This window comes from Pituophis catenifer, unplaced genomic scaffold (assembly GCF_029215685.1).
Source record: "Pituophis catenifer annectens isolate HBS135680 unplaced genomic scaffold, rPitCat1.0.hap2 SCAF_2, whole genome shotgun sequence".
NCBI classification, from domain to species: Eukaryota; Metazoa; Chordata; class Lepidosauria; order Squamata; family Colubridae; genus Pituophis; species Pituophis catenifer.
Window position 1 is genome coordinate 20587608 of NW_027256882.1, and position 13880 is coordinate 20601487.

A 13880-nucleotide genomic window follows, 5' to 3' on the forward strand; every position below is an offset into this window, starting at 1 on the left:
CAGGTGAAGCTTGGGGTTTTTTTTTTTTTCTCTGTCTGAATCAGGAAAGCCATTAGAGTTTCATATTGTGAGGGTGCTGTGAAATGATCTAACTCTTCTTCTTGTACTCATTTAGAAACTGGAAGGCAATTGATTCAGCTCCATAATTCATGGATCTTCTGATTCTGTTACTGATCCTTCTGTCCCACCCAGTCCATGGGAAGCTTAGAACGAAGTGTCCACTGAACCTCAAGCACCAGGATGGAAAAAAACCATGGGGCTATTACAAGCCAGGAGACCATCTCATTAGTATGATCACCACTGGAACAAAAATAATGCGCACAATAACATTGCCTTTCAACATGGCTCCTTACCGTCAGTTTGACACGTAAGTCATTCAGTGTGATGGAGTTGCATTCCCTCTATTTGCAGTCCTAACACTCTCATTCTTTTCTTATTTTGCTTGTGCCTATATTGTAGGACCTGTCTAATTTCTTGAATTATTTTTGATTTCCATCGTTTCTCTCTTTTGACTTATTTTGTAGAAAAAAACTCAAATCCAAATATGGGACAGAAAAAAAGGAAACTGAAAAATGTCCAGATTATATACCTTTCCTGATCCAATCCTGAATTATCATTTCAAGAGTGACTGTAGTTTAAAGTACTTACTGAATGGGTTGCAGTTGCCTCTGCCCAGCCTATTTACATATTTTATAACTGTTCATTCATATTTAATGAATGATCCTTATAGGAACAGAAAATGAGTTTCTTTTAGAACTGCTTTTCTCGGTCTCTTATTTCATATTGTTTCATAACAGCCTCTTCTTATTATGTTGGTTCACTCAACCTTAACGATTGAATGATTTTGAGCCTTGGTTACTTGGCAATTGAAAATTAATACAGCTAAAAATAATGTGTGATTCTTAACCTTAGTGGAAAGCTATCTCCCTCTCATCTCCCCAACACTCATTAAAAGAAAAGGTGATGGGTATCTATCATTTAAGGGACGCGGTGGCTCAGTAGCTAAGACACTGAGCTTGTTGATCGAAAAGTCGGCATTTCAGCAGACTGAATCACCAGTGATGCGTAATGGGGTAAGCTCCTGTTACTTGTCCCAGCTTCTGCCAACCTAGCAGTTCAAAAGCACGTAAAAAATGCAAGTAGAAAAATAGGGACCACATTTGGTGGGAAGGTAACAGCGTTCCGTGCACCTTTGGCATTTAGTCATGCTGGCCACATGACCACAGAGATGTCTTCAGACAGCACTGGCTCTTCAGCTTTGAAACGTAGATGAGTACCGCCCCCTAGAGTTGGGAACGACTAGCACATATGTGCGAGGGGAACCTTTACTGTTACCTTTAACTATCATTTGATTCTGGCTTGGGATCAGTATTGACTTAAGAATTCAGAAAGCTTGTGGAGAAAAAGTGGATCAAATTGAAAAATATTTTGTTATTCCTCTTAATGATGATGATGATAACATGGCTATTTTTTCATTAGTTTACCTTTTGATAAGTTAAGAATACTACGCTACATTTTTAATATTCAAATGGTCAACAAGTCTCAGCTTCTGCAAAATCTCACACTTGGGTACAACATCCATGACAACTATCAGAATGTACTTGAGACTTCAGATGCCTTGCTGGACATGCTGTCTACTGGAGAAGCCAATGTTCCCAACTACAGCTGTGGAAGGAAGGAAAACATTTTGGCTTTTGTTGATGGAGCTCCTGAAGACATCTCCATTCAGATGTCAACATTAGGAGGCACCTACAAAATCCCTCAGGTTTGTAATGTATGTTTTTCCATAGGTAAATAGAGTGAGTGGTGAGTTGATATGTAATGGATCCAACCATATCTTCACTTCGGAAATGAAATACTACTTCTCTTCATGGCCATACTTGGTGTCATAGTTAGGGACTGGGATCCACAAGGTCAAGAGGGCAAGGATCAAAATAGTGATATCCTCTCATGACATCTTCATCATATCACCACCATTATCATCATCATCTTTATCATCATCATTGTCATTGCTGCCTTCTGCTCACTTGGGAATATGAGGAGAGGCTCTGTGTTCAATCAAAGGATCTTCTGTAAAAAAAAGGAAAGTGAAGTAGAGATGGATCTTTTGCACATAATCTTAACAAAAATATTGTTTTAATGGTAAACAAATCCCAGATTCATGAAAAGAATCCAAATTGATTATCTTGCTGATAGCTGATAAAACACATATGATTTATGGACTCTTAAGGACCACTATTATTAATTTAAAATGTCAAGCATATTAAAGAACATGTCAACTGTTTTTTACCCTAAAATATTCATGATGAAATTCATCATAAAAGGTAGAAAAGCAATAAAGCCCTTTTGAATAGTTCTGCTTTCTGCCAGCTGAACTATTTAAAAATATTCTCAATTGTGTTATTCTCTAGTGGCATGTTCATTTATACATATCAATAATTCCTACAATATCCAGTTGGGTTGAAGTTGGCAATAGTAGTTTCTATATGACAGAAATGTAATAAAAATGATAAAATAAATAAAATAATAAATAATAAAAAGGCCCTAGATTTTACAGACCCATTGGTCTAATAGATATTATTATAGGTTAGGGTCGTCTTGAATAGATTTGAATGGGTAGATGAACCCATTCAATTTCTTTGCTGAAGAACAAATAGACTTTAGACAGCGTTTTGGCTTACTAAGAACACTCAACATGTAGTTCTCAACAGAATAACAGAGTTGGAAGTGTCTATGGACATTCTCAGTCATCCGGGTCATGGTTGTCCCATCATCCAATCAGAGCTGAAGAAACTACTTGGATGAGAAGTGAAACGTCTTCAGAGAAAAAGCAGAAAGTCCAGTTGCCTCTTGGAAAAGCACCTTTCCAACTCTCTTGGAAAGGATCTTTGAGATCTTCTAGTCCAGGGGTGGGCAAATGTGGCTCTTTTACAACCTGTGGACTTCAACTCCCAGAATTCCTGAGATAGCCAAGCTGGCTCAGGAATTCTGGGAGTTGAAGTCCACAGATTGTAAAAGAGCCACATTTGCCCACCCCTGTTCTAGTCCAACCTCCTGCTCAAACAGGAAGTTCTACAACATTTCAGATAAATCGACTGTGCTGTCCCCGAAAGTTGACATAAAATCTAGCAAAATTTTGGGAGTCCAAAATTTGCCAGGAACAACATTCCGAGAAAAATAATGGGCATAAGATGGGATGCCAACCACATACATTAAGAACATCCACATTACTCTGTGACAAGTAATGCCGGCTCTGTTTGGCATAGAACAAAACATGCAAAATAGGTGGACATGGCCCTAAGTGAAACAATGAGACTAAAATAAAAAAATCAGTAAAACCCTGGTACAAAAGGTGCATTATCTAGCTGATACCCCCTTCCAAAATTCTACCAGAAAAATGCTGCACAGAAACTGTGGATGAAAGTGATGTCTAAGAAACACACCTCTTACAATACCATCAACCTTACAAGGTTGAGATTAAGACCAAGGAACGTGCATCATCAAAACTTCTCCTAACCATCAGCCACCAAGACCACCCTGGAACTATGAAAGGCAAGTAAGGAGCTACCAGACAACTGGACACAACCACATGACTGCCACCTGGTCAAGAACAACTTTGGCCTGTATGGAAATTGCTAAATGAACTGATAACAGATCAAAGGGCAATCTAAGAAAATGGGGGTTCCCTATAGAAGATAATCTGTGTGAATGTGAAGAAGAACAATCCATCTCACATGTCCTATAGTGCATACAATGTCCTTCAATATGTATAGAGGAAAACCTCATGCTGACAAGAGAAAATGCTGTTGACATGGCAAATGTGATTTGCTTTTCATCCTACATGAAAATAGCTGAAGTGGTGTAGGGTTTCCTGTCTGGGCAGGGGGTTGGATTAGAAGACCTCCAAGGTCCCTTCCAACTCTGTTATTCTATTCTATTCTATTCTATTCTATTCTATTCTATTCTATTCTATTCTATTCTATTCTATTCTATTCTATTCTATTCTATTCTATTCTATTCTATATATTTTACAAACCTTTTACATGGGCTATATTTCTGTGAGCTATACCTATTTATTATATGTTATACCTATTTTATTCGCTCAATGTTGAATATTATATGTCTATAATTTGTAAGTCCTTCTGACAAATAATAAAAATTATGAATCTTGATTTGGCTTAATGACTAATCAACAATAAATTGGATTTAAAAAAAAAAGCCAGTGTTTTGGAATTGATCAGACCCCAAATATAACATAGTATTCTTCATTTCTTTTTCAGATCAGTTTTGAATTATTTTCAGATTCACTGCATGATAAAAGTCAATTGCCCTTTTATCACTGGCTTTTCCCCCAAAAAGGCATCCTCTATCCAGGAATTGTCCAAGTGCTCCTCCATTTCAGATGGACCTTGATTGGTCTTTTTGCTTCAGACACAGAGAATGGAGAGAATTTCATGAGGATTTTGACTCCTTTGCTTGTCAAGAATGGAATTTGTGCTGTTATATCACAAGTATCAACAACTCAACTTACAGGAGCCCTCGGGGCTGCCCTTTCGAAATGGAGACAAGTCAATGTTTTTCTTCACTACATCGAATACGGTGCCGTTTTATACAGAATTCTTCCTTTCCATTTAACACTTATGCGTTTGCCTGGACCCATTGAAGGCAAAATCTGGGTCACAACACTCACTGGACTATATCCACTGAAAGATCACAGACTTCTGAAATATGTGAACAGTATCTGGACTGTTGATTTTGAAAGAAAAAGAGGGCCAATAAAGGATGGTTATCAACCCCATTTCTTTCTGGAACCACCATTTGGAGATCAATCTTTTCACTGTTCTTTTATAAACCACATCTTTTCTGTTATAGGTTGGAGAAGATGCACCCAGAAAGCACCACTGGAGATCCAAGCAAAAAGAAATATGATCTGGGTTACTAATTTCCACCATTTATACAGTGCCATTAAGACTCTGGCCCATGCCTTGAATGAGGCATATTCCTCCAGATCCAGGAGGAGAAGGAAGGAGGGCAAAGCAACATTGGTGGCTGCAAGGCTGCAACCGTGGCAGGTATGGTTTCCCAACAAAGATCCATTCAACTTAAGTCCTGTTGAGAAGGAATCCAAAGGAGGAGGGGGACTATATCAACCTAGATTTAGATTTAGATTTAAGATTTTATTGAACTTCTATACCGCCCTTCTCCCAAAGGATTCAGGGCAGTGTACAGCCATATTAAAACACATATAAACCACAAAATTTAAGAACAATTTAAAAACAAATATATAAAATTTGGCCCACGAAATTAAAAACTAACAAATACCCAATTTAAAAATTCCTATTAGACCTCACCAGTGTTTGATCAGATTCGGAGCGGCTGGCCCTCCAGTCGCTCTCCAGGCATCTTTTCCGGCGCTTCATCTCCCTCAGCTCCTCGGAGAACCAGGGAGCCACCTGGGATCGGCACCGGGTCAGAGGCCATAAAGGCACGATGCGGTCCAAAGTTCCAGTGGCTGCCCTATCCCAGGTGGCCACCAGTTCTTCAGTCAAGTCGTGAGCCAGAGCCTCAGGGAATGGCCCAAGCTCTGTCAGGAACCTATCCGGATCCATGTGGTATAGGTTTGGCCAAACTAATTTATTTATTTATTCATTTATTTATTGAATTTATATTGCTGCCTATTCTCCCATGGTGACTCAAGGCGGCTTACAGAATATAAAACAATAAATATATTGTTTTATTTAAAACAATAAAACTCATAAAAAGAATCAAAAAAATTAATATAATATAGTAAAATCACCCCCCAGTCACTGTCCCAGCAACAGCAGATCACACAAGCCACTTAATGGGCTCCCTCCCACTGGCAGAACCAGGTCTTCAGCGCCTTCCAGAAGAGAATTAGGATGGGGGCTGTTCTAATCTCTGGGGGAATGATGTTCCAGAGAGAGGGAGCCACCATGGAGAAGGCCCTTCTTCTGGGTCCCACCAGGTATATCTCCCTCGGGGATGGGACCTGCAGCATTCCCTGCCTCCTCGCTCTAATGGGTCTGGTACAGGTGACTGGCAAGAGATGGTCCCTCAGATAACCTGGTCCCAAGTCATGAAGGGCTTTAAAGTTGACAACCAGCACCTTGAATTGCACCCGGAAGCAAATCGGCAACCAATGCAGCTCCCGCTGCACACCGGGGTCTGCACAAAACCATGCAGGCCGCTGCATTTTGCACCAACTGGAGCTTCCGGATGCTCTTCAAGAGCAGCCCCGTGTAGAACGTGTTGCAATAGTCAAGATGTGAAATGACTAGGGCATGAGTGACTGTGAGTAGGGATTGTTGGTCCAGGAAACAGCGTAACTGGTGCACAACTTGTGATAGATAGATGATAGATAGATAGATAGATAGATAGATAGATAGATAGATAGATAGATAGATAGATAGATAGATAATTGCTCAGGTGATAATTTCACAAGAAAGGGAAGTATGGTATAGTTTAAAATATGTGCTAATTTTTAAAAGATGTATTTATTTTAAAATAAATTCATGTATGTATGGGTTTTATGATTAGCATCATAGAATTCTACCTTCATAAATTTGAAGGAAAATCTCAGAGGATCTAGCTCAACCCATCCTCTCTGCAGGAATCCCAGTTAACGCTTCTCTGACTGATGGCTGTTCAGTCTTTGCATTAAGACAATCTGTGTAGGGGAGACGGAACATGCCTGGTTCTTTGGCTCAGCACTAAAACTCCTCTTCTATTAAGATGTCCCCCCACCCCACCCCTTATTCAAGTCAGAAACATCTCTAGTGTAATTGAATTCATTTTCCCATGTCCTGCACTCTGGAATAACAATGAATAGATCTTAAGTGTTTATGTAACATCTTTCAGTTGTTTGGTGGTTGCTATATCCTCCTTTCTCCATCTATGTGATTGCACTAGTCAGAAAAAGTGCTCCCAGATTCCTGCTGATTTCTGTTTCAGTAGATCAATATGGCTCTTCTTGTTGCCTTTCCTCAAGGCTAACAGCAGATCCTCTGATCTCTTCCTTGCCTTCAAAGCCCTTCCTTAAACCTGATCCAGGTGTTGTACAATGCCTTGTCCAAGCAGGGTGCCTCCAAGGAGACCTGGTTCTCGAGTTGAGATTACCCCAAAATCTGACTCCCTACGCATTTGCCTACTTTCCAGGAGAAGTTTACTGCCAACTAATTCCTCATCCTTCTTACTCTGCTTTCATCTCTTCAATGTGGAAGACTATGTGTATTTTTCTCTCTCTCTTAAATTCCATTCAGGGTTTTTTCCAACCTATTTTACTAAACCATGAAATTGCGTTTTCAATGTTAGCTATGGGTCTAAATCAGGGGTGGGCAACTGTGGCCCTTTTACAACCTGTGGACTTCAACTCCCAGAATTCCTGAGCCAGCTTGGCTGTCTCAGGAATTCTGGGAGTTGAAGTCCACAGGTTGTAAAAGGGCCACAGTTGCCCACCCCTGGTCTAAATTATACATTTAAGCATACAATTTGATATCAGTTATCAACTGGTAGCCATTAAATTCCATTTCATATATCTTTTCTTTTATGTACACTGAGAGTGTATGCACCAAGACAAATTCCTTGTGTGTCCAATCACATTTGGCCAATTAAGAATTCTATTCTGTTCTGTTCTGTTTTGTTCTGTTCTATTCATCTGAATCATTCATTGACATTGCCACAAAATTAATTATATGATTACTAGCAAATCAAATCACATTTAAAATACTATTGCTGGAAAAGATTGAGGGCAAAAGAAGAAGGGGATGACAGAGAATGAGGTGGCTGGATGGAATCACTGAAGAAGTAGGCGTGAGCTTAAATGGACTCCAGAGGACAGTAGAGGACAGGAAGGCCTGGAGGAACGTTGTCCATGTGGTCGCAATGCGTCGGACACGACTTCGCAACCAACAACAACAACAATTTATTATAATCAGTGACCAGCACACACTAAATATATAATGATAGAAGTAGAAATAAAATCTTAATGAAAGGTCTACATTGCAGCTGCTATACACAGCTTTGTTCTTATAGGAGACACCATAGTTTGTCAAATCCTAGTTGCTAAAGTAAAATATTTTCCTTATAAATTTTACTTATGCACTTTTCCCTATCAGAAAATCATAAATGTTTTTCTGGAAGCTTTGTCTTTTTTGGGGGGTGGGAGGGAATTACAAGTTTAAAAATAGTTTTATCCACTTAATTATTATACTACCCAGCCCTCATTTCATTAGGTTCCTAAACATCAGATCCATTATTAGTTTATTAATGCTTATTGAAATCATGCTATATTGCCAGCAGTCCCATAATTTATTTTAAAAAGTGTAATCAGAGAAGATGTGGGGGAGGGAGGTGCCCACAACTGCATATTGGGCAGAGAGAGAAACTCAGCTACAATGTCCTACCTGTCAATGACTACTTCAGCTTCAACCACAACAATACATGAGCAAATACTAGATATAAACTCAAGGTAAACCGCTCCAAACTCGATTGCAGAAAATATGACTTCAGTAACAGAGTGATCAATGCCTGGAATGCATTACCTGGCTCTGTTGTTACATCCTCAAACCCCCAAAACTTTAACCTTAAACTGTCTACCGTGGACCTCACCCCATTCCTAAGAGGTCTGTAAGGGGGCGTGCATAAGCGCACCAGTGTGCCTACTGTCCCTGTCCTACTATCCCCATTTATTCGTACTCATTTCCTGTGTTCATGTCCATGTTTATATTTATCCCTGTTTTCTCGTACATATTTGACAAACTAACTAACTAACTAACTAACTAACTAAATAAATAAATAAATAAATAAATAAATAAATAAATAAATAAATAAAAGATTGTCTCTAAATTTACAAGCTGTAAAAAGGTCTGCTTGGACATTTGTACTTTCAGACGTGCTCAATTGCCTCACACTAAAAGATGAATGGCATATAAATGTGATAGATAGATAAATAAATGAATAAATAAATATTCTCTTTATATAGCCTTACAACAAAGTAGAATAAGATCATATGAGTGTATTTCCAATCTGATGTACCAGAAAATCTTTCTTTTTGATAAATCAAAAATTGACTAATTTTGTCAATTACATTTTTTTTACCACATCAGATTTTGCTGAACCTCTCTTTTTCAGTTTTGAAGATATTCTTAGTTTTTACAACTAAGAACATTTGTAAGTTAGACCACTGTTGAAGAAAGATTCAAATGAGAACAGACAAAAAGGGATGTTATCAAGTTTATCACTTTTTAAATTTCCTGAATGTTCCCATTCTAGTTCCATCCCTTTCTGGAGAAGAATGAGTTTTGCAATATTTCTGAATTCAAACTGTACTGGGACCTCAATGGAGATTTAAAGGCTGATCTGGAGATCGTGAGCTGGGTGTTTTTACCACGGAAAAATTTCATCAAAAACAAACTGGTGACTCTTGACAGACAAAGACTTATTATCAATCAAGATCATCTATCATGGCTAAAGTTACACAGCAGGGTGGGAGAAATAATTGTCTTTTCACTATTTTTCAAAGGGTTCCAACCCATTTCATTAGTTTCATTTCTTTGGCTAAGCCTACAAACCATGATTTACTGTTGAAATGGAGAAGCCACATGAAAAGAGTATGAGACGACATCAAGTGCTAGGAATTGTGGTTCTCTTATCCTCAAATAGCAAAGAATAAGGCAATTATGTTGACCAGTGCCTGAATGCAGGTTTGGACTGAATTCAATGAAATTGAATCAAGACTGGATGGAGATTCTGTTGGTCCCAGTTTGAAATAAGTTTTGGAATGAGGACCTACCTTTTCTTGATTGGGGACAGTGTTCCATGAAAGGGCAGGGCAAGATGTTTTTAAGCAACCCACATCTGGCCAATATTATCCAGTGGTTGAATTCAGCCAGTTCAGGCCAGTTCAGGTGAACCAATAGATAAATTGCTGGCTGACTCTTCCCCACTCTCCCCTTTCCAGGAGTCCCTAACCCTAACCATTCTGGCTCCTAGGTAAGTGTAGGGAGGTCTACTAGGCCCAAAATGTGGTGCAGAGGGGGAACAGTGTGCCCCTCGTGGCCCATTTTCGCTCCCAGGAGGCTACAGGGAGGGATAGGGCCAAAACGGGGCATGGGGGGGATGGCATTTCTCCCCCCCCATGGCCTGTTTTTGCTCCCAAGTGGGTGCAGGAGGCCGAGGGCTGCCTGTCACACCCCATGGCCATGCCTACTATGGCCACGCCCACCCTGAATTATCCATTGCAATTTTTCATCCCACTGAGATAGAGAAATAGGCCGCCTGCTCCTAGGAAGGAGGTCCAAGGCTTTCTGTCCACATGAATCATAATGATTGGTCTGATGGGAGATAATGCCCTGACCAAGAAGAGTGAAGCATTGAAATATGACTGAAAGAGAAGCCTTTCCTGATATCTGAAGTAATGAGGGACAATTTGAAAGGAAATGAGGTTTAGATTTGACTTTTTTTTTTTTGCTTTAATTTATATGCCGCCCTTCTCCAGAGACTCAGGGTGGCTTACAATGCGTTAAGCAATAGCCTTCATACTTTTGTATATTTATACAAAGTCAGCTTATTGCCCCCACAATCTGGGTCCTCATTTTACCTACCTTTGAAAGGATGGAAGGCTGAGTCAACCTTGAGCCTGGTGGGATTTGAACTTGCAGTAATTGCAAGCAGCAGATGTTAATAACAGTGCATTAGTCCACTGCGCTACCAAGGCTCTTTGGTAGACTTGTAAGAAGGCCCCCCCATCTGAAAACCCCTTGAATACAATTTTTTATCTTGATTGTTAGCTGCTTCAAATCTGTCCGGAAGCTCCAGATTTAACTAATGAACAAACCTATATTTGTTATCAGTTAAATTTGTTGTTGTTATCTAATTGTAGTTCTTCAATAGGAAGGATCCATTTTTGCATACGTATCTGGGCCTTAGAAATATCTCTTCCTGACCCAGAGCTCATACTCATGTCCCATGTGCTGCAGCAAAGATGCCCTCACATGTTATGAGGGACCTGTTCTTATGAACTCACCTCTATTTCATATCCCTACAGTTCTAGAAACAGAGTAGTCACTTTTACTTTGATGTCAGCATTTCAGGATGGTTGGTGCTAACATATTTTCTTTGGAATGCCTTGTTTTTCTGCTTAGTCTCTTCCTCAGTCCAAATGTGTGGAAAGTTGTCATCCTGGATTTGTCAAGAGGGCTCAAGAAGGAGAGCCAGTTTGCTGCTATGACTGTATTCCTTGTCCAGAGGGGACCATCTCCACTCAGGAAGGTGGGTGTCACTAAAGAAAAAAAATCAGGCCTTGTAGTAGTGGATTCATTCATGGCATCTTCATGGAACTGCAAGTTAAAAGATAGTTTGAAGCTCAGCTACTTTTTCTTTATATTCAATCTGCATAATTTTTGGTCTAAGGGTAATCCCAAGATGATGGCAAAACAAACAACAAACAAGCAAACAAACAAACAAACAAACAAATAAATAAATAAAAATACTGAAAAGATTCTGAAAGATTCTGGGTAGAGATTGGACAATGTGGCAGATTGGTCAAGCTTTCCTATTGCCAGAGAAAATATCTCTTCTGCTTTTAGTTTGAATGTGATCTTTCACATTTATCTTTCTAGGAACATCTGAGTTCTTTGAAACTTGAGGAATTGTCTTAAGTTCACCTTCTGGAAGGATTACTGCAATGCACTCTACAGCATCACAGAGAAGGTGTAGTTAGTTCACAATGAAGTGATGTGGACAGTTATGTGGGCAGCTCATTACATAAAATGTACCACTGCTGCCAGTAGCCATTCCAGATACTTTGTAAGATTAGTTTCTCTGCCAGCCAACTAGATTTTACAAGAGAAACATCCTCTGGATCAGTGGTGGGATGCTGCCAGTTTAACAATCAGTTTGGTGCGCAGTGCTTCGTGTGCGCACGCACACACATCCATTTAAGGGAGTTGCATGCAGCGCTGAAAATTGAGAATTTAGAAGCTCAGCTGCTTACCTTCCAAGTCAGCGAGAGGGGGGGAAATCAGCTGAGCAGCATGATTGAGGTGAGCTACAAAGCAGGAAATAAAGTCAGGATAGAGCGAGGGTGGGTTAGCAGGGCCAACTGATCATCAGAGCTACTGGTTCACCTGAACTAGTCCGAACCGGCTGAATAGCACCTCTGCTCTGAATCCAGTATATTAACAAATGCCATCCAACATGATTCAAAATATTTCCCTAGAAAGGTTAACTTTTTCCTTTTTTACTCTAATAATGTAGCTTCCTATGAAGTTCTACACATCACAGAAGAAATCACTCATGTCCTAAGACTTTCCCCAATTTGATAGATCTTAGCAATAGAGATAGAGATATACAATTATATTCTCTATTTTTTTCGGGGGGGGGGTTTCAACTGTTAACAAATGCTTTTTTGAAAATGCTTAGGGTATCATCTGTTGCCCCAAGAAAATATTTTTTTTCCAAATATAAGAAGACAGAATATTTTTAAAAATAGCTTTTTTGTTTTCTAAGATACAGAAAAATGCACCAAGTGTCCAGATGATAAATATCCAAATGAGGACAGAGTCCAATGTATCTCCAAAGTTATATCCTTCCTGTCTTATGAAGAACATCTGGGCATCATCCTTCTTTCTTTTGCCCTTCTCTTGTTCCTAACCACAAGCCTTGTCTTAATCATATTAATTAAATATAGAGAAACTCCCATTGTCAAAGCCAATAACCGGGACCTCTCTTACATCCTCCTGGTTTCCCTCCTGCTTTGCTTCTTGTCTCCTTTTCTTTTCATTGGTCAACCAAGGAAAGCTACCTGTCTTCTTCGACAAACAGTTTTCGGCATCATTTTCTCAGTTGCTATTTCTTCTCTCTTGGCCAAAACAATCACAGTGATGCTGGCTTTCCTGGCCACAAAACCAGGAAACCGAGTGAAGAGATGGTTGGGGAAGAGCTTGGCCAACTCCATCATCCTTTCTTGCTCTGCTGTCCAAATTATCATCTGCTCCATCTGGCTGGGAGTTTCTCCCCCATTCCCTGACTCTGACTTCCACTCCCAGCATGGAGAGATCATCCTGCAATGCAATGAAGGGTCTGTTGTCATGTTCTACATCACCCTCAGCTACTTGGGCTTCCTGGCTGCCATCTGCTTCATGGTGGCTTTCCTGGCTAGGAATCTACCTGGGACCTTCAATGAAGCCAAGCTGATCACTTTCAGCATGCTGGTCTTCTGTAGTGTCTGGGTGACTTTTGTGCCCACCTACCTGAGCACCAAAGGGAAATACATGGTGGCTGTGCAGGTCTTTTCCATCTTGGCTTCCAGTGCTGGACTGCTGGGTTGCATCTTCACCCCCAAATGCTACATTATCATTCTGAGGCCAGACCTGAATACAAAAGAGCAGCTTACAACCAGAAGAAATGTATAAATGTGACACAGAGGAATTTACAACATGAAAATCCTAGGAAATGCTCCAAGCTGCTGTTGAAATGAAAGATGGCTGCTGAGCTATTTTGAGCAGTCATGATATCATATCTGCCCTGTGCTCTTAACGGAGCCCTGAAATGCCCCACCAAGATATTTTAAACATGACACTTGTGCAATGGGATTCTTGTTGATATGCCAGAAATAATTGTACAATTGCAGGAGGGCTATTAAAATGCTATTATTGTAATTGTACCATAGTTTATTTGCAGTTTTGGACTCAAGATCTCAGTGTCATCAGCATAAGGAGAGCAGAGAGATACCTCTTGAAAAATTAGGATAAAAATAATCTGGATTATCCAACTGGTTAATGAAATTATGTAGATCTTAAAGAAAAGAGGATCTAAAGTACAGCCTCATGATTTCCAGAAAATAATTCTTATATAATTGG

At 39.7% G+C, this 13880-nt stretch overlaps 1 protein-coding gene across 1 annotated transcript; it reads left to right on the forward strand.

Moving 5' to 3' along the window:
* The first annotated feature begins 1528 nt into the window (after positions 1–1528).
* Positions 1529–13433, forward strand: LOC139309980 (vomeronasal type-2 receptor 26-like). Its single transcript, XM_070934163.1, has 3 exons — positions 1529–1765; positions 9292–9387; positions 12711–13433. Exons 1-3 carry the CDS (start codon positions 1529–1531, stop codon positions 13431–13433), a joined length of 1056 nt encoding a protein of 351 aa, XP_070790264.1.
* The last annotated feature ends 447 nt before the right edge of the window (positions 13434–13880 follow it).